The 20,091-nt window shown below is 44.1% G+C and overlaps 1 protein-coding gene across 4 annotated transcripts in view; it reads left to right on the top strand.

Annotated features, from left to right (window-relative positions):
• The window catches only part of ANGEL1 (angel homolog 1), a 191,838-nt gene that overhangs the window by 164,751 nt on the left and 6,996 nt on the right, over positions 1-20,091 (top strand). Inside the window, exons 2-5 of one of the 4 annotated variants that reach the window (XM_032691324.1) lie at positions 13,121-13,295; positions 17,967-18,563; positions 19,085-19,311; positions 19,886-19,955. In XM_032691324.1, coding sequence (XP_032547215.1) covers positions 13,121-13,295; positions 17,967-18,563; positions 19,085-19,311; positions 19,886-19,955 — 1,069 coding nt within the window. The other 3 variants (XM_032691323.1, XM_032691326.1, XM_032691325.1) reach the window with 3 other exon arrangements.

The raw sequence follows: 20,091 nt of genomic DNA, 5'->3' as shown, positions 1-20,091 counted from the left end.
AGTTGTAGGTTGTGCTCTTTCAAATATTTCTAGTAGAAGCAGAGATAAAACATGAGCATAACCATGAAACAGCCACTGATACCTGCTCTCCCCTTATTCTTCCATCTGTCACCCTGCCTTTACTCAGCCCATCACTGAGAGATATGAGTTCTTTACTCCTTACACAGTCACCATATTGCCAGAACAAAGTCCTTTTGTTCAGGTTAATCCCATTCTTCTCAGTTATACCTTCTTCTCCTGCTACCTTGAAATGAGACTCAGTAGTAAACCTGTTTTTTTCTGATAATTACATATGGTTATTTGGTCTTCATCCCAGTAGCCACTGCTTGGTTAGGCTGTCTAATCGAGACGGTTCTCTCCCCCAGGTCTCTAATCACTTTAGTTACTCTTCTCTGAATTCCACCTCCGTTTGAATGGGGACACGCTGAATACCATAATGGCTATTAAAAACTGCAAAGTATGATAGTGCAAGTGTCACTGGCTGTGAAGCACAGCAGCACTGTTTGATGTGAACTAACAGCCCAAGCTTTTGCTCAAGTTCATCTCAACCCTTATCTACAGCAAGACCTCATCCAATTAGTTGAAAATCTGCACAGCAGTTAAGAAACACAGTAAAGCTGGTAGTACAAAGGTGTTATTTAGCTCAGCAATGCTCAAGTGCTTGCGTTGGCTTCCAGCAAGGAGGACAGCACCATCTGCTGCTATCCATGGAAATTGCAGACCTTGAAAAGCTACGTAATGTCTGTTTAGGACAGTATTTGCTTGTAATACCATATCCTATTTTTCTGAAGCACATTAATTTTGATGCTAAAGCACAACTGTCAGTGAAGTGTTCTATGAAAGTCAGCTGTTGTGGTGGGCTTGTGATGAGGAATAGACATTAATTAATCAATTAATGTGTTTTACACAGTAAGCAAACATCTATTCCCACTCCTTTTTTCACCCCCCTTCAGTGCTCTCAGATCCCAAGGCAATAGCTTCTCCTGAAAAGCAAAGGATTTGCTTAGTCAGTCTGCGTGAACTGAGATATGTGAACATCGTGACTGTCTTTGTAAATTTACTTTTTTGAAGGAACTTGGCTGAATTTCTGACTTGAAAGAAAGCTTACCTTTCAGCCTCCATCCCTCCAAGTATCTGGGGCATGTGTACTGTGTACAGGCAGTAAGGACTCAAATTCAATAGCTCACGTGAATAATTTCCATGGGATTTGGATACTGTTGGGGATCTTGATGATACAGCCTTCAACCTCACTGTAGATGACATCTAGTTCAGGACACATTTGACACACCAAATCCTGCAACTTGATGAAAGTTTCATTCACCAACTCATTCTGGCACACAGGGTCAAGGAAAGTGCACTCAGCATGGACACCCAGAGAATAACAAAGATTTTCTTGTATTCACAAATACATTAACCGTTCTCTCCTACAGATGCTGCCTTCTGCTATCTCTGCTCTTCACTTTCAGGAATACCATGGAGGTTTGACCCTAAATAAGTGTTCATCTTTCTCTTTTTCCATGTCTGAGAGAGAAAGATCTACTAATTTATGCAGAAATTCGCTTAATGCAAGGTAGGTGGTCATCACTGAAGATCTCTTATTTTTGGTGATTCAAGTAATTCATGTTCATCTCTGAGACAGTTCTCTCCATTCTGTTAAGATGCAGACTGCAAGTTGAACAGTTAATGGCCTAAATGTGCCATAGAGCTCTGCAAAAATGAAAACCAAATCACTCAAGACCTTAAAGGATTAGTATTTCCAGCAATATAGCTTTATAGCCCAGACAAGAAAGATGATCCTATCTGGGCAGGGTCCGGATGTCTCCAGATGAAAAGAACTTTTCGCAAAGCTCTCTTTCAGTGTGTAACCGTAAGAGGAAGCTCCGGTGAGCAGTAGAAGACCTGATATTTGTTTTTTCTTAAGAATTTCAAACAGGGTAGTGACAGCTCGGCATTTCATAGCTCACATTGTAAGTTTTCTGTTTTAACATTTACTGAATGGGGAGCAGCACAGTGTCCCAATTTAGGGGTTTGGAATATTAGAAAGTAAGCTATCAGGGTAAATAGTATTGATGTCACTGTAAATTATTCTTCTAAATTTAAGTTATGACAAATGTGCATTTGCCTTGATTGATCTTTTAAAGACATGACTATGATTTTGTTCATGCTGGTGAAGACAGGGGAATTGTTTCATGTATTATGTCAGTTATATACTTATTTGTTGGAAATTTCAAGTCAGTTCAGGAAATTCACGAAAGCTTCTGTTTCTGTCATTGTGGGAGGTTTCCACATGCATCAAGCACTGTATTTTTTTTCCGAAAGTTAATTTACAAAGTTTCCCAATGCATTCTTACATCTTTTTTTAAGAAACTTAAAATCCATTTTTCTTAAGATCCATTTACTGTGTAGAGTAACAGCTCTTGACTGTTACTACTCAGTAACAGTCTTGAACCAGTCTGGATTCAGCTGGATTTACTACCTTTCATTCATCACCAAGGGTTTTATGGATGCAGAGTGGCTCTCTGAAGAAGCCATTCAGACATACTTGCACCATGCACACTAGGAGAGTGACCTAGTCCTGGGAATGAAACACAGGAAAGCCCAAGCTGGCTCTGCTGGCTGCCAGATCTCTCCAGGGTTGCCAGCTTGGTTTGAGCCCATGACAAAGCTGGTGGACTGCCAGTGCCACCTCAGAAACAGCATAGCCAAAGCACCGTGTCTGGCCTAACAAACCATGCTGGGATTGGGTGGCACCTGGAGGGAGCCAGCCTGGGCGTTTCTGCATGTTTGACACAGTCAGTCCAGTCCAGAAAAACAACACACAGACAGCTGAAAAGCAACAGTAATTTCTTTTGTACTGTGATGCGGAAGATGAGCATTTGCTGGCTACTTTGATTCACAACTTTTAGAAAACCTTTGATTGTCAGTATCTGCAAGTTGGAACCCTATAAAGAATAGATTATGAAAAGAATATGGGGAACAGTCATGCTTAGAAATGTTGTCAGAAGGAATAAACTTGTTAAAATGTGCCTTTCTATTACTTTGCCATTGCTGGTGCTGTCGAACCCATGGAAAGGTTTCTAGATATGATCCTTATTCCATATACCTCTTTTAGACACAATAATTATTCATTCTTTAAAAGTCAAGATAAGCATTTATCCCTGAGAAAAGGGGCAGAAGAGGCTTTTGTTTATATTTTCCCTTAAGTTTCCTGTAAAAGATTAAAACCTTTACTAATTTCTTAAAGGTTTAAGACAATGTAAGGTTGTTGGCCCTGTATATTTACAATTATTCTGAATTGAAATGCAAGACTCCCTACATCACATGTGGAATGAAGTCTGGCAGACAGATTAGATGTTTGCCTACAACCATTTGATTGGGATACTGAAATGTCATTGTAAATTTATGCCATTGACCATTTGTCTTGTGAAATGCCAGGTAATTTAGACTTTTTCAATGGTGAGGTGAAGAGAACAACTCTTTAACCTTAAAAAGCAGAAATTCATAGTGAGATTTCTTGAGTGCTTCCTCTTAAAGAAATGCATTTTAATAATTCCTTTTAATTTATCAGATTCTAGCTAAAATTTATTACTGTTTCCAATTTTTTTAATTGTTTAGGTTATTCGTAATAAAACTAGAGGAACCACATCTACTGTAATGCAGTCCTTTATCCCCATACAGCCTGTTTTAGTTTTCCTTTGCAGAATGAGGCCTGACTCCTTGCAGACTTGGAAAATAATTCTCTTTGATCTTAATTTATGCAGGAAAAAATCTTTACCCTAGAGGAACGCCTGTTCTTCAGATGATCTCTGTTGAAAGCACTCAATACTCTCAGGAAAGACTATAGGTGAATATTAGTTATTCTGCTTATTTTTAGTTTCTTTCTTTAATATACTAACCACAGGACAAAGAACACATGCAGATGTAACTTAGATACAACCCATTACATGAGTGTCCAAAACTGCCTGTGAACTTTACTTTTACCTTGTTTCAAGCACGAACGTATTATTTATGTCCCAAATGTAATTTTTCTGAAAATGCTCTTTCCTTTAATCATGCTGCTCCCAAAGGTGGGTGGAGGGCCCTGAGGCCCCTGACACCTTCTGTAACTGTTCCCATGAGGAATCAGTGCATAGATGGAAGTGCCAGGACTGGACTGATATGTGCCCAGGTCTTTCCCCTGTGTTGGTCTGCAATGCAATCCCTGCCCTCGCTCAGGAGCATTTCTTAGAAGCAGCACATGAGGTTACAACAACATGTGTTATACTCCAGTGTTGCTACAGAGTAGCATACTAAGATTTGTCCTCTTTGATCTCTTTTTCCTTCCTCACCAGCCTTTTAATATTTGATTTGTTTTAGGGTTTTTTTGTTGGTACTTGCTTTTTTTTTTTTTTAATAGAACTGCTTTGCTTTCAATGCCTTGAAGCATCCATCTTCTTCTATTCCTCACACAGACTGACAGAGTATCAAAGGGCTTCACAGTATCTAGCATCTTAGGCTACTCTGGAGGAAGACAGCTCTGGGGATGAAGAGAATTCATCCTCCAGTGGGAATTCACTCCTTGTTCTTGTTCTGCTATTACAAAATGGATGGGAGTGAAATGTGGTGAATCTGTAAGCACCTTTTCTTCCCATTCTTCAGCAGGGCTGTAGAAAAACTGTGGTCCCTTTCAAGGAGTTTGTCTCTGTCACCACCTCTTGTCTCTGTTCCACAAAAGTCTGCAATGCAGTTTCCCAGTGGGGCTACCTTCTCAGTTTCTCTATCTCTTTGTGTGAAATTCCACATATCAGGTCCCTTACATCTGTCATGCAGGAGGATGTGATGTGGATCATGTTCAGTCATGTGATGGGGAGAGGCTGAGGCAATGGGCTGCATTTGAATGTGTGCTTTCTAGGAGGATCCCTCTGGATGGGGGTGTGTGCCTCGGGAGATCTCCCATACTGTTGGTTCCTATTGGCAGTGCAGAGGATCAGAGCTCAGGCTGCTTGTCACCCTCTGGCCTACGAGGTCTGGCTATCTGGCATTACAGGGTTGGCATTGCCAAGTGCATCTCTTAGCATGTGAACATCATCTCTCCCCGACCTTGGACTTCATGTGCAGTCCCCATTCCCACTATTATAAAGAAAACTTTCTTTGTTACTGTTGGCCAGCAGAAGACACGTCCTCCTTTAAGTCCTTTGTGCTATCAGCTCCTAAGACAATCTGTATGACTATGGAGAGAGAGGAATGCTTTGGTGTGAGCTAGTGACCTTACCTCAAGCCAGGTTAAGAGCAAGGCAGACAGACATGTTTATTTACATAATCTAAAACAGCAGTGCAAATGACTAATGGAGTTGCAGTGATTCACAAGGACAGGGGTGTCCAGAGACAGGCTTACATTAACAGGTTTAAAGATTCCTCTCAAGCCATTTGCAGACTCTCAGGATGGTGATATTAGATCTAGCTGAGGATGCAGCTCATAAGCAAGCTGACTTTACTGAGCTGAATTTCCAGAGTCTGATCTTGGATTGAGAAGACATGTTAGCTCTCAACCCTAACCTCTGAAGCCATCTTGGCTAGTTGTTTAGTTTTGCCCTTTCCAGGATTATTGATCCCTTGATTCCTAGAAGGCAGTTTTGGCCATTCTTTTTCCAGGACTTGATAATACTCCTCTACTTTAGGTAGTGCTGTGGCATTGCCCTGTTGTGGAAATGACAGTTTATCCTGTGCTTGAATAAATTCTTAGCAAATGATTTACATTGTGAAGGAGGAAAACAGAGATAGGGAGGATTTCTTATATTAATAGACACTGCCTGTTTTTCTCACTGTGAAAAATGGCTGGATTCTCCTTGCCACATCTAAAATATCAAGACTCACTCTGCTTATGTTTGATTAGCAGAGGAGAAGAATTCAGTTTCATATAGTAACTGTGCCCACCTGTATATGTGCCAGTGCCAATGCCAATTCACATGCATTGCACACCTCACAGTGTAAGTTCTACTTAGAGCAGGGTATGTGTGAATTCATTTGTGTCTACTGTGACACTGGGAGGGAGAGGACTTGCTGCCAACACTTGCTTCTCATTCGCAGAGAGAATTTCTCATCCAAATTTTCCATGTATGGGAGGTTGGATGGGGACAGATGGTGAATTTAGCTGACTTAAAAATATTCCTCCAAGAAACAAAACAGAAAAGAAACTGATTCTGCAGTAATCTCTGCTGCTCCTGCTTCAAGTGGGCTGGAAGGAGAGAAGAGCTGTAAAACCTTGAATTTTGGAGAGGCATTTTTCTAGACTAGGAAGGTCACAAGTTTCAGTACTGATCTCTGTGTTGCCTGCAAGCTTGTTCAAGCAGGGGCACAGTGCCTTGTCCCCACTTTAGTTTTAATTGATCCATATTTCAAAGACATGGACTTTTATTAGAAAGAGATACACATCAATAGAAATACTGAACCAGGAGAAGGAAAGCATTAATTAAGTTACTGCAATGCTCAAGGAACACTGGATGCTCACAGCACATGCTTGTGGCCTTTATGGTAGCAGGTGTGTTGAACATACTGAGGAAAGAAGAACCCTCAGATATTCATGCAAGTCTTTTACAGTGTAGTAATAGCACCTGAGATTACTGAAATGCTGCTTTGTTTGCTTTCCCTTTCAAGGGCTACTAGCACACTCTGGATCTCACTTTGTCTGAACAGACAGATTAGGCATCTTAATTTTATTCCTTCCTAATCTGTTTCTCTTGCTGTTTACTGTGCAATGGCTAAAACCATTAGGGTTTGGGCTACTTAAGAAAAACTGAAATAGCTCCTGAACTTTGTAATCAGAAGCTTACAATGAACAACAGTTCTGATTCTATGAGATTTTAGTAGAGTGCAATTTTCTGCTTTATACACCCTGAGGGACTTGGTTTTCATCTCCTTTCTCTCTAACAGACCGCTCTGTTACTGTGTTTTCTCATCCTGCATGTGTGTTCTCATACATAAGTCATTGTTGCTAGAGTCACCTGTGGTGATGAGGGTGAGTCTGTGGACCATCCAGGAAGCTCTGAATCTGGGTGCCCTGGCTTTTGTAGTACGAACCAGGTCATGGGGCATTTTTGCTAGAGAAGGAAATACATGTTCCATCAAGTCCCCCAGTGCCTGTACTCCTGTGTCCTGGTTTTTGGCCAGGACAGAATCAATTTTTCCACAGTAGCTGTGAGGGGGCAGACCCTGGAGGCATATCTCTTGTCCAGGTTGTTATTCTATACCACCTCACCTCACTGCTGGGGCGGAAGTAAGGAAATCTTACTTCTGAGAAGGTGGATGTGGCTGCTCTCCATTGCTGGCAAAATCCTGGCAAGAATACTCTTGAACAGACTAATACCCACCATAGCAGAAGGAATTCTACCTGAAAGCCAATGTGGTTTCAGAGCCAACAGGAGTACCACAGACATGGTATTTGTTCTCAGACAACTGCAAGAGAAGTGTGGGGAACAGAACAAAGGTCTCTATGTAACCTTTGTTGACCTCAACAAGGCTTTCGATACTGTGAGTAGAAAAGGTCTATGGCAGATTTTGGAACGTTTAGGTTGTCCCCCCAAGTTCCTTAAAATGATCATCTCACTCCACAAGGATCAGCACGGACAAGTCAGATATGGCGACGCACTTTCTGAGCCCTTTTTAATTACCAATGGTGTGAAACAAGGCTGCGTTCTCGCACCAACCCTATTCATAGTCTTTTTCAGCAGGATGCTCCAAAGGGCCACTGCAGACCTCGATGATCAGGACGGTATCTACATTCGATACCGTACCGATGGAAGTCTATTCAGCCTCAGGCGACTGAAGGCCCACACTAAGACCTTAAACCATCTTGTCTGGGAACTGCTCTATGCTGATGATGCTGCCCTTGTCGCCCACACAGAAGCAGCTCTGCAGTGTTTAACATCCTGCTTTGCAGATGCTGCTGAGCTCTTTGGGCTGGAAGTCAGCTTAAAGAAGACAGAGGTTCTCTATCAACCTGCACCTCAGGAAGTCTTTCATCATCCCCATATCACCATTGGCAAATCAGAGCTCAAATCAGTCCAGCAGTTTAATTACCTAAGTAGCCTCATCTCCTTGGATGGCGAGATTGATGGAGAGATAGACAACAGGTTAGCAAAGGCATATAGTGCCTTCAGAAAGCTTCATAAAAGAGTTTAGCAAAATAAACACCTGAAGAAAAGTACAAAGATCAGTGTTTACAGAGCCACAGTGCTGTCTACTCTCTTATATGGATCTGAATCATGGGTCATCTACCGCCACTACCTGCGACTCCTAGAACGCTTCCATCAACGCTGTCTCTGTACAGTCCTAAACATCCACTGATCAGATTATGTGACCAATAAGTCTGTTCTAGAACAAGTAGCCGTCACAAGTATTGAGGCCATGTTGCTGAGAACACAACTGCGTTGGGCAGGGCACGTCTCTAGGATGAAAGATCACCACCTCCTTAAGATCTTGCTTTATGGTGAACTTGCCACCGGCTGCTGCAAGAGAGGAGCCCCAAAGAGAAGATACAAGGAGTCCCTGAAACAACATCTCAGCCTTGGCCATATTGATCAACATAACTGGTCTACTCTGGCCTCCAATCGGGAGGTCTGGAGACACACCATCTATAACACTGCTGATGCTTTTGAGAAAGCACACAGGATCACCCTTGAGGAGACAAGACAACATAGAAAGAATCGTGCCTTGCAGAATATATCTCCTAAGGAGTCTTTCTGCTGTGCCTTTTGCAACCGGACGTGTCTATCTCTATTGGCCTTTTTAGCCACCAACGCGCTTGTAACAAACGTGGGTAGAGCCCTTCCCAAATCTTTGTTCATGAAGCCCAGCCATGATACCTCAGTTTCAGATCAAAGGAACATTCCTACCAGTTAATATCTGAAAGTCTTGCATTATTCCCTTAATTTATTTAGAAAAGTTTCCCCATGTCATATTGGAGAATGAAAGTTCCTGACCAAAATATTTTTTTTCTGTTGGCTAAGCATAAAGTGGAAAGACTTAGTTATGGTAATTATTGTTACATCTGCTAATGAAGATAGCACTTCCAGACTCACCAGACTGCCATTACATACACACTTCTGCTTTTCAGAAGCTTGTACTTTTTAAAAGTAGCACAGCACAAAATATCATGATTTTCAGAATGTGAATGTTTTTGCATGGGAACAGCTGCTATTTGGTTAAAATCTTAATGGAATGAATTTGTTTTCTTTCAGATGATTGAACTTGATGAGCAATAATTTTGACTCACAAACTATGTCAGATGGGGTACCAGTTCTTGAAGGGAGGAATTCTCTCAGCATCTCTGCTGTGCATATGGCTCCTACCAAAATGCACTTTTCTTCTAACTCTAAATGGGTGACGGTTGTGTTGGACTGGGAGGACAAAAAGATAAACAGAGACATGCAAAAATATTACTGCAAAGTTAACAAAGAGGATAATTTTCTTAGTTCAACAGATGCTGGGCATTTCCTCCAAACCTTAGGAAGCATTTCAGGTCTTGAGCAAGACTGTGATCAGGGCATGTGACAGAGCCATGGCTGTGGCAATTGCACATAAAAGAGCTGTTTTCTTGGAGGGTAGGACTTTCTGTTGCTTTGTGCCGGTCTGGAGACCCAGGTTCAGGTCCTAGCTTCAATTCAGGCATCTTGGGCCTGTCCATTGTTGGGTGTAGCACATACCTATGCAGAATCCAGAGTGGGATACCAGTCCCTCTACCCCTATCTGTGGCCCTGTATGGGTTAGGAGAACTGAGGACTTGTGACCCATGGAAGAGCATCGGTTGCTCTTGGGGTTACTCCATGAAAGGCCATCAGTTGCCACACAGAACATTTCCTGTGCAGAGGATTTGAAATATTAGGGATGCTCAGAGTTCCCATGGGGAAGATACAGGACTTTTTCTCCCACACTGTGTACTCAGTGATGACTTCCAGGCCTGAGAGAGGCCTAAAATTCCTACTGTTTTTGAGAACAGTGGCTCCACTGTTACTGGCTACTCACCACCATAACACTAACAGTGACTTTGACACCTTTGAGTCCTAGACCATGGTGGTTCAGATATATAAAAGGCTTGGCCAAGCTTTGAATCAAGTGTAAGACAGGCACCACCTTCATCAGCCTGCATGCATCTGCAAAGGCCTTCCCAGGTTCTACAGAGAAAAAGTATACTGATGAGTGGTGCATTAAGTGTTGTCCCTCCTCTTTTAAATAAATTAAGAAACTTAATAAAATTAAGGAACACTATGCAAAACCAGTACAGTTTTACTCTTTAGGGTTTATCATCCCCTGGTTCTCCCCATCCCTTTATCCCAGACCTCCAGGCATTAATGTGTCTTCCTTGCTTCTCCATTTGGCATCCAGTGACTTGCTGCAGCTTTTCACCAGTCTGCAATGTGACTGAACTTTTTTTGGTGTAACTGAGAATTCTTGACATCAGGCAAAAACATTTTCATCTTTTTTTTTTAATCTTAATTGAAGTACGCAGCTGATATTGACAGCAGAAGTAGGGCAGCTCAGAACATTTTGGCTTACAACCAGCAGGAAGGATCCCAGCATTCTCATCTTGGCCACTGGGTGTTGTTGACACAGCTGCAGTGAGACATATCAGTGCAGCTGGAGGCTCCACAAAAACTTGTCATTTGGATTTCCTTCATCAAACCCCATACTTAGAGCTCATATTTCTCCATGTTGTTATATGCATTCAATGGTCTGACCTCAAGAAAAATTCCCCTCTCATCAAAGCCATTTTCCAGTTCATTTTGAAGCCTCTAACAAAACAGTCCTTGTTCTTGCATTCTTATGTTTTTGGACTTCTCTTCCACTTATAACAGGTTAGAAAGTTCTTATCCTAAATTATGGATAAATCCTACTGTTACAAAAATGACTTGCTTAGCCAGAGGACTGACTTCATGAGGCAGAAAATAAAAGGAGAGCCACCAGAAAAGTTTAGGACGGTTGTGGCAAAACCATGGTGTGCAGACCCTAAGTGCTATGCAGTGTTTCATCGGGAGTGCACAAACAGGGCTGCAGTCCCATCCCTGGTTTCAGATAGCTGCTCCTGATGCCCAGACAGTGGTCTGGGCTGGCAGTATTGGCTATTAATGACTAGAGGAAAGAAAAAGGAACAAAGAAATAGCTGTGGTATGTAGAGAGCAGTTGAGGGAAGATACTGGACATCAAAGAGAGAACTCTTAAAGGGAAATTCATTCCTGCCTTTGCCTTTATCAATTGCCAGACTACATGTGGTTGTCAGAATTCTGGCAGGATTGTGTCCTTGGTCTCCGTTTTGAATACATACCAGTTAGTAGGTACAGCTCTGTCTGTAAGGGAAAGGATAGTGAGGGCAGATGGTCAGAAAACGTTCAGCTTCAACCTCATGGTCAGTGTCAGGGGCTTCTGTGGCCTTCTCTGCTGAGGCATCAGCCAGAGACACAGACTCCTGAGACTCACTGATTTTGACATCTCTTCATTCTAGTCTGCCATGAAAAAGATTCAGTTTGTCAATGCAAGCCCAGCAGAGATGTGACTCCTGGGGTGTGACAGATCTTCCACTCCTCTCACTGAAGCCCCTCTTCAGCATGTTGCAGATGTACTCCTCCTGCGTCTCTGCTTCGTGCCCACCACTCCCTGCACATTGTATGCATGTGGTGCTGGCCCCAGTGTGGGGATAGGCTCACTCTAGTGCTTGGAAGTGTTTGAAAAAGGTCTTCTCAAATTCTTCAGCCCATGTGCAAGGAACTCACAGTTCTCCCACATTAGGTCTTTGTTCCCTCACAAGCTGCCTTTCTCCCCTTTCTCAATTTCTGAGCCCACCAGCCAAAGCAAATTTTTCATCTTCATCCCATTTCTCCACAAGTGTACAAGCCAAACCCATGCCAGCTTCTCCTGCCGCTCTTGAACTGACTCACACTTCCCAGGCACTGTTGGCTGACTTTCTGATCAGACTGGGAATGCTTTGCAGTACTCTTCCTGAATGGCAGAAGAGAAAGCATTTGAATGGTACTGTCCATTGGGACTGAATGTAACTAGACTCACTGGGAGTGATACAGCTTCTCTTGCTCACAATTCATAATTTATTTCACAGTTAGAGAGAAGGAGAATTTGAAAAAAATCCTTTTTAAGAGGAATAAATGCATAAAAAATAATGAAGTGTGATTTTGACAAAATAATTTCTGGCTAATAGCATAATACATATTTTCTTCTTCTCTAAATCTTCCTTTTCATTCCTTGTCAGTGCTTTTACTGCCTTCTTTCCTTACTGTCTATTTCCATTTAGAGCTCCAGGCTGTTGACCTGAAATTTTGTACCCTTCCTGGGTGTCACGTAGTATTGGTGTATGATGTGGAGCTTGCAGTTTGGCTGTTCATTCAGACCTATGTGAGGGGAAGACCGGCCAGCTGGCATCCACATCACCACATTTCAACCAGCCCTGCAGCTGCAGCTCCTTTATTAAGACCTTTTCCTTCTGCCAGACTTTATTTTTCAAATGATGGGTTTACTTGCATTACTTTAGTGTGAGAAAGACAAAAGAAAGGGTAAAAATAGGTCTAAATCCCATGAAAGAACTCATGAGACAAGTCATATACCCAGTACGTTAGCCAGTCCCAGCCTGTGGACTGAGTCTTCTGAAGTAGATTCAGAAGTGATCTCTGCACTTCATACTCTGTTTAAATAAAGAAAAATGAGCCAAAGAGAGAAGTTGTCCCACATATGTCCCTACCTTACAGTAATTGCATTATTTTACAAGTAATTATATATATAACAACAAAGGAAAACAAGAAATTAATTTGTAATGACTGACAGGCCAAAGGAGTTTTTTTAATTTTAAGAGGATTGTTATGCTGACCTAGGAATTCAGGCCAAAGTGCTGTGAGCAGTCCTGGGGCCTGAGTCAACTGTGTACAAGCACAGCCTGAGAGCAGCAGGTTCAGAAAACTCTCCTGCCCCTCACGCCCTGCCTGTCCTTCTGGGCGACAGAGAGCTCAAACAGGATCTGGTCTCACAAGATGCTGAGCTCTGACATCTGTTGTGGGCATTAGGGGCAGCTGGGTGGAGTATCTTGGAAGCTGGTACTGGCAAGACCTCTTATGATTAATTTTGCTTTTTTCCAAACTGTTCCCAGATGGCAGCTCCCGTCTCTGGGCACTGGCACCCTGGATCTCTGATCACTACCCTTCTCCTCATTGCTGCCTGGCCTAGAGAAGAGAAGCCTTCCCACCTGGTGATCAACCTGCTGCAACAACAGTCTGTCTTGGGTGCTGGTGATTTTTCTTTGGCCATTTCTGACAGTTTCAGAAGTGAGTTTGCCAGTAAGTAAACACTGCACCTGCATCCTTCTTAGACTCATTCTGTGTCACCATCAATGAGTTGCAGGTTCATTTGCTTTTTCTCTTCTGTAAATGAGAAGTTCACAGCGACTTCCTAGACCCTGTAAGTTTCTCACATCTACACACAAAAAGCACAGCTGCTTGGCTTCAATTAAAACCTCTTCAGGGGGAATGGTACCACTTGTAAGATCTATATTCTTGATTTCTACTGCTTCTAAATAGGAGAATCCCATTTCTGGCTTGCATGGGCTGTCCCGGCATTATGAGAGAGCCCTGCAGAGCCTGTGGTTGCCCTGTCCTGCCACCGCCACTCTTCTGTTACACTTGCACCTTCTGACTCCTAAGGGTGACATTCAGTGTTGGAAACCCCATTGCTCTGGGATCCAGTCAGCTCCCAATAAGTGAGAACAGCTGTGGTTTTGGCTGTGGAAACCCCCACAGATGTATCAAAGAGTTGTGCCACGCTGCTGATAAGAGTTCTTGTCTCCTTTAAGTGCATATTCCAGTGTGTACAATTTCATGGGAAAATCAGACTGTGGCGGTTACAGTCTTAAAGGAGATGAGGATAGAAATGTATTCACTTTTTTAGTCTTGAACAGATTCAGACTTCCCTACTGCCAAATTCCCAGTAAGTTAACTAATAAAGTGGGGTTTGTAAACATGTCAGCACTTATTGGGGCCTTGAATCAAGTGCTCATTTGTCCCACCAACTGGTGCTGGTGCCAAAATTGGTTCAATGCTTATTATTTTACATTTTTTATACTGAGGACTTTGTAACTTTTCCTAAGGGGCTAAAACCAAAACTGTAACAGAAGAGGCTTTCTGATAAAGGTTAGGCAGAACTAATTCATACACTTAGAAATACTTCCATTATGGGCAATGCTCAGTGAACATAACCTCTGGTACAGAGGTTGAAATTTATGTAGCCTACACAGTGTAATATGTAAAACAGAGAAGAAGAAAAAGTCTGTTTCCCCCCAGAAAAGGTAATTTTAGTGGCTTAATTCCCTTAGGTTCTACATAGACCTCTCAAGTAGTCCAGTCATTAGAAACTGTGGTAGAGTTATATTTTGATATAGAACAAAATGCCACAAAACCCAATGGAAGGTTTGACCCTGAAGCAGATGACCATTGTCAGCTTTGATTTTATTGCCAAAGTTTGTAAATATTTTTTCTAGTGTAGGACAAACAACTATGGCTGTTTGGCCACAGTTGCTTGCTTGTTTATAGCACCAGCTAACATTCTTTGATTTCACTCTGATTATTCTGATGTGGGTTTCTTAGATCTTTGCTTTTAAAGAACAGCCTAGTTTTCAATGACCCAGTCATCAGCCCCTAATGTTGCAGATACTTCCTCTGGAGAACACCCTCCATTTTCTGACTAGAAATGAAAACCAATGATGGTTTGGTTACTGCAACAGATGGGAGACCACAGTCCAGTTCTGTGCTTTGCCAGAGACATTTGTGGGATTTGAGACAAGTCCCTGCATTTATGGTCTGTGGTATTTTATAACTGGGGATTTGAAAAGGAGACTGGTAGGATTATTCTTTATATACGTTATAACATCATCTCAGGTCCTAGCTGTGGACACTCATTGTGCTAATCACCAAGTGTTTTGTCTAACATTGACACCCTGGCCTGACTGTGCTGTGACACAGCAGCTGGTCACCATCAAGGGAACAGTTTGGCAGCTATCATCAATGCAAAAGGCAGGGATGACATGAATCTGGACTTCATTGCAGGTGCCCATCTTGAAGAGTTTGGAAGAAGGCTACTGAGATTGCACATTAGAAAGGTGTATTTCTTGTAAAAAGCTGTAGTGTGCTCAGCTTGATCTGTTTGCCTTTAGATGTTGAAAACATTTAATTGTGGCATGAAAGTCCTGGACTTCGATGAGGACTTTGCTTTTCATATGCAACTGTCTGGTTGCAATATGTGATGGATCTCAACTTGCAGAGGCCAGAATGCTCACCTCCAGGTGAGAAGGAGTGATTTTGCAGACCTGTGGTGACCTGTCAGCAGCACTTGAGGGAGGGCACGCTCCCACTCTGCCATCTCACCCACTGCATCAGTGTTTGAAAAGCCGGTGTAATTATTAACTCATCTGGAGCAAATGGTGGCTTTGCAGAGGGAAATTGTCCTGTTTGAAATTCTGGAGAACCGGGGGTGAAAAATTTTGTTTGAAACCACAAATTTCAGGGTGGCGAGGCCAGAAGACTGCCGTCATTCAGCCCAGGGTCACAGCTCCTGACCCCTCGGGTACAGCACAGCGGCCGGGCCTGGGCCCCGGCCGCGCTCCTGTCTCACAGCGGGGCGGGCGGGGCCCCACCCCGGCCGGAGCCGCTCCGCGGGGCCGTCCCACCCCGGGCTCCGGTCTCCCGGGAGCAGGCGGTCCTAGAGGGGCGCTGGAGGAGCGCCAGGCCCGAGGCGGCCGCCAGCTCCGCGGCCCGACGCGGTGAGTGCTCGGGCGAGCCGATTCCGCGGAGCCCGCGCCGAGAGGTCGTAGCTGAGGCGGGGGCGGCGCGGCGCCGGGGCCGGGCCGAGGGCGGTGGAGGCCGTGCCGTGCCGGGCGGTATGATCGGCACCGTGCTCTGCTATGTGCTACTGCCGGCGGCGCGGCTTCTCCGGGCCCTGCAAGGTAACCCGGCCGCGGGCGGGCGGCGGCGGGGGAAGGGCGAGGGGAGGGCGGGTGCGGCCCGGCTGTCCCGGAGCTCCCCGAGCCCCCGGCCCTGAGCAGGCGGGGCCTGGGGCAGCTGTGCCCGGCCGGAGCTGCTGGCCCCGGGGCAGCGCGAGGAACTGGGTGTTCGCAGGGAACAGCTGCCCGCTGTTGTACTGCAGAGGCAGGTTGCGGACTGTGCGGGGGCTCCAGCTCCTACCCCGGGCCTGCGCTGCAGGCTTGGGAACATCTTTAGAGATGGACTGCTCAGAGATCTGTGACTCCCCAGGGATCTGCGGGTAACTCTTACTTTGCGTGCATTGCTATTTCACATGATCCTGCTGCTGCTTCACAGTCCCTGGTTACCGTGCTGATGTAAAGCCCCCCTCTCTTCTGAACCTGTCACTGGGCCTGTAGCAATGACGGGCACGCTGTTTTTGGTCATAGTGAGCAGCTAGCTGACTCCTCTCAAATTCAGCTTCTATGGTGTAGTAACAGGCTCTTGTAACAACCGTGCCTGGCTAGTGGTGCATGGAAACATTACCTTGGTGCATTGGTGTTTCTGACGTTCATGAATTTAATTACAATACTTCAGAGAGGCATATGGTTCTTAAAGCTCCATTTCTGACACATATAGAAAACTTTGACACAAAAGATATAGTGAAAGCATACACAGATGTTGCTGACAGTATGTTACTGCTCTGGCTGACTGACTGTCACAGGGATACAGAGAAAAAAGTGATTTGTAGTCAACAGAAATTGCTAGTCAACAGTAGGGACTACTGTCTGTGCAGAACTCACAGCAAAATGTAAATGCCAACTCTTGTATAGATATAAGTGAAAAGAGTCTGTCTTTTTCTGCTTTACTCCATGAATATTAGTATGTTCGGTTGTTACATTAAAAGCAGTTTAAAATGTTTTTATTTTTTTGCCTCATGTGTCAGTCATCAGGTGATCTGTAATTCTTATCAGGACTTCCTCTGTGCATGTATTCTCTCTAATAAGGCACATGTTGGTCCCTCTGTGTCTTCATTTTTCATCTCTTGATAACAGAACAGTTTTTCTTCTACAATACATTCTCCTGTTCTTCTGATATCATAGAATCACAGAATCAACTGGGTTGGAAAAGACCTCCGAGATCATCAAGTCCAACCCTTGATCCAACACCGCCATGGTTACTAGACCATGGCACTAAGTGCCATATCCAGTCTCATCTTAAAAACCTCCAGGGACAGTGAATCCACCACCTCCCTGGGCAGCCCATTCCAATGTCTGATTAGTCTGTCTGTAAAAAATTTCTTCCTAATATCCAATCTGAACCTCCCCTGGCAGAGCTTAAGATTGTGCCCGCTTGTCCTACTGCTGGGAGAAGAGACTGGTGCCCACCTGGCTACAACCTCCTTTCAGGTAGTTGCAGGGAGTGATGAGATCTCCCCTGAGCCTCCTCTTCTCCAGGCTAAACAACCCCAGCTCCCTCAGCCTCTCCTCATAGGAGAGGATATTTCATTCTCTTAGCTGATTGCTATTTCTTACTCAATCCCTGGAAAGAAACTTGCTCCAATTTATGATCTACAAGACCTTGGCTTCTTAGCCCACGCACCTGATCAGCTAACTTCTACAGATCGTGCCTTTATAGGTGCTGCTGAGAGCTGATAGTTTCCACAAAGCCCTTTAGCTTGGCTGACTGTCTGTGGTGCTGCATAAGTTAGAATTGCATTCCCTAGATTTGGTAAAGCCATTACTGTCATATGCAGTTTCATTGGCTGACGAACATAACGAGATTTGGACTGCGGCTTAGCATTCCGGAGCAGGCAGGGGAAGTTTTTCAAATTGTAACTATTTTTCTTCAGAGAAGTAATTTGTTTGGGTTGATATACTGAATGGTTGTATTGCACAGAGTTACAGCAAATGCACTGGAAAAAGAAAAGAGTGAGTTGGAAAGGATTTCTGGCTGTCTTATATTGATTTTGTTTTTAAATGACAGATGGTTTCTTTACCTGTCGAAAGAATGTGCTTCTGGCGAAGAGCCCGTCCACCCAGATAGAAGGCGTCTTTGCTGCATCCAGAGGAAGATCGGTCTCAGAAGAGCAAGAAGCCCTTCTCCAGCAGTGGTTGGAGGAAGGAGCAGGGAATTTGCCAGCCAGCGAGAGTGTTCCAGCAGTGGGGAAAGTATCAGTTACAATCACTAGTGACTGGTTAGAAGGTTCAGAGCTATTGATGACTAGCCTCAGAGAACTGAATTCATCTCCAGAAGCCACACCGTGTGCTGATCAGCAGCTCTCAGAAGCAGCCTTGGCTTCTTCAGAACTGCAAGATCATGCAGTGGCTGAACGGGCAAGATTACCAGCAGAGGAAACAGTGACTGTAGCAGGCAGTGCCCCTTGGGCAGCTGTGGTGCCACAGACAGATCAGCAGATAGCTGGCTGTGCTGGTATCAACGCAGAAGTGCTGAATGATGACCCAGCTGTGCTGGCCTGGAGTTTAGCGTGTGATGCAGAGACTGTGCCAGCAGAGCTCCTAGCCCAGCCCATTCAGGATGCAGTACCATTTTGTCCTGTCCTGACAGAGGTGCCCTACCATGGTCAGTAATGGCTCTGAATCTAATGTTCAGTTTGGGATTGGCATTTGTAGTGAATGTGGTCAGGTTATTGTGTCTGGACTTGCTGTCAGCAAGACACTGATCTTCCCAGCAGAATTGACAGGATTCACTCGTGAAAACTGTAAAGTGAGTGTTTGCTGAGGAGGGGCTCACAGCTACTGGTCTCTGTGCTGCTAGACTGTCTGGTATGAATATCAATATATGTTCCCTTCCCAAGAACTGTTCCCAAGTGCTGGCTTTATAATCTAAAATGCACTGAAATGTTGGTTGAGTGTTTCAGTGTACTTGACTCTGGTCATGTCTTATGCCATCCCCATTGACAACTATTTTCAAAGGCATCCAGAAAGAGCACCTGAAAACCAGAGTGGGTGAGGGTTTGCTCAGGGGCTAGAATGCCCTAGCTTAGGGAATGAGAATGGCTGTTTTCTGGGTCCCAGGGGAACAAAAGTATCAGAAAGGTGCCCAGCATGTCAGTAACTTTGCTTTTTGTCTCTTGCATGTAGAGATTTTATGGAGAGACTGGGAGGATCTTTCTGTCCAGCCCTGTGTCCTAGAACAGGTCTCAAAAAACACTCCTCTCTTTGAATTTCGAGTCATGTCTTACAACATCCTTGCCCAGGACCTCGTGGAACAGGGCCTTGATCTCTATGTACACTGTCATCCAGACATCCTGAACTGGAACTACCGCCTTCCAAACCTTTTGCAAGAGATCCAGCACTGGAATCCTGATGTGAGTATAACTGAGCCCTTCCTACATCAGTGTCACCAGAATTTGAATTCCTTGTTTGATCTAGCAGTGTTAAAAAAAAGAAAGAGATGGGGGGAGGTCCTAGGAAGATACTACCTGCTTGGTAACTGAACACTGATTGCTCTGAGAGTGTTTGAGGACTTGCGCAGACCTTTTTTCTGGTGTCTATCTTGCTTTGATTGTAGAAACTAGTCATACTTTGATGGCAGGGCTTAACTTCTGTAAACAGCAGAAATAGAGGAAGAAGGACCAGGTTTCTAAGGCAGCACAGGAGGGGAAGCCTGCATAGAAGAGGACTTCATGAATTTCTCTCTTCTTTGAGTCCTCTTTGTGGGATGAAGGATCTTTTGCCTCAGCACTGGAAAACTGAATGATAAGCTAATGTGGCCCAGAAAGTTATTGCTCTTCATCTGGAAAGTACAGGACAGAGTTGCGATGATGACATTTCTGGTTGCAGGGTTAGTATGTGAGTGCACTTTTCCATTTTCTTCCTTCCCCAGAACAAGGTAACTAGCAAATACTTGTGGAGTGAGTGAGGTCTCTGCCTTTCTTCCAGGTTCTTTGTCTCCAGGAGGTACAAGAGAACCATTACTGGGAGCAACTGGAACCAACATTCAAGGAGATGGGTATGTCCTGCTTTTGTTGGTTTGTACATCTAGCTCGTGGGACTGGCCAAGAAGTTCTTCTTGCTTACTGTCTTCAAAGCACACAGTTTCAAGAGACCTCTTCCTGTTTGCCAGGTGGCTGCTGGCCCTACTTCTG

This window comes from Chiroxiphia lanceolata, chromosome 6, assembly GCF_009829145.1.
Source record: "Chiroxiphia lanceolata isolate bChiLan1 chromosome 6, bChiLan1.pri, whole genome shotgun sequence".
In the NCBI taxonomy this organism is placed as follows: domain Eukaryota; kingdom Metazoa; phylum Chordata; class Aves; order Passeriformes; family Pipridae; genus Chiroxiphia; species Chiroxiphia lanceolata.
Note: the sequence above shows the minus strand (reverse complement) of the source record. Positions and strands in the feature narration are given on the sequence as shown.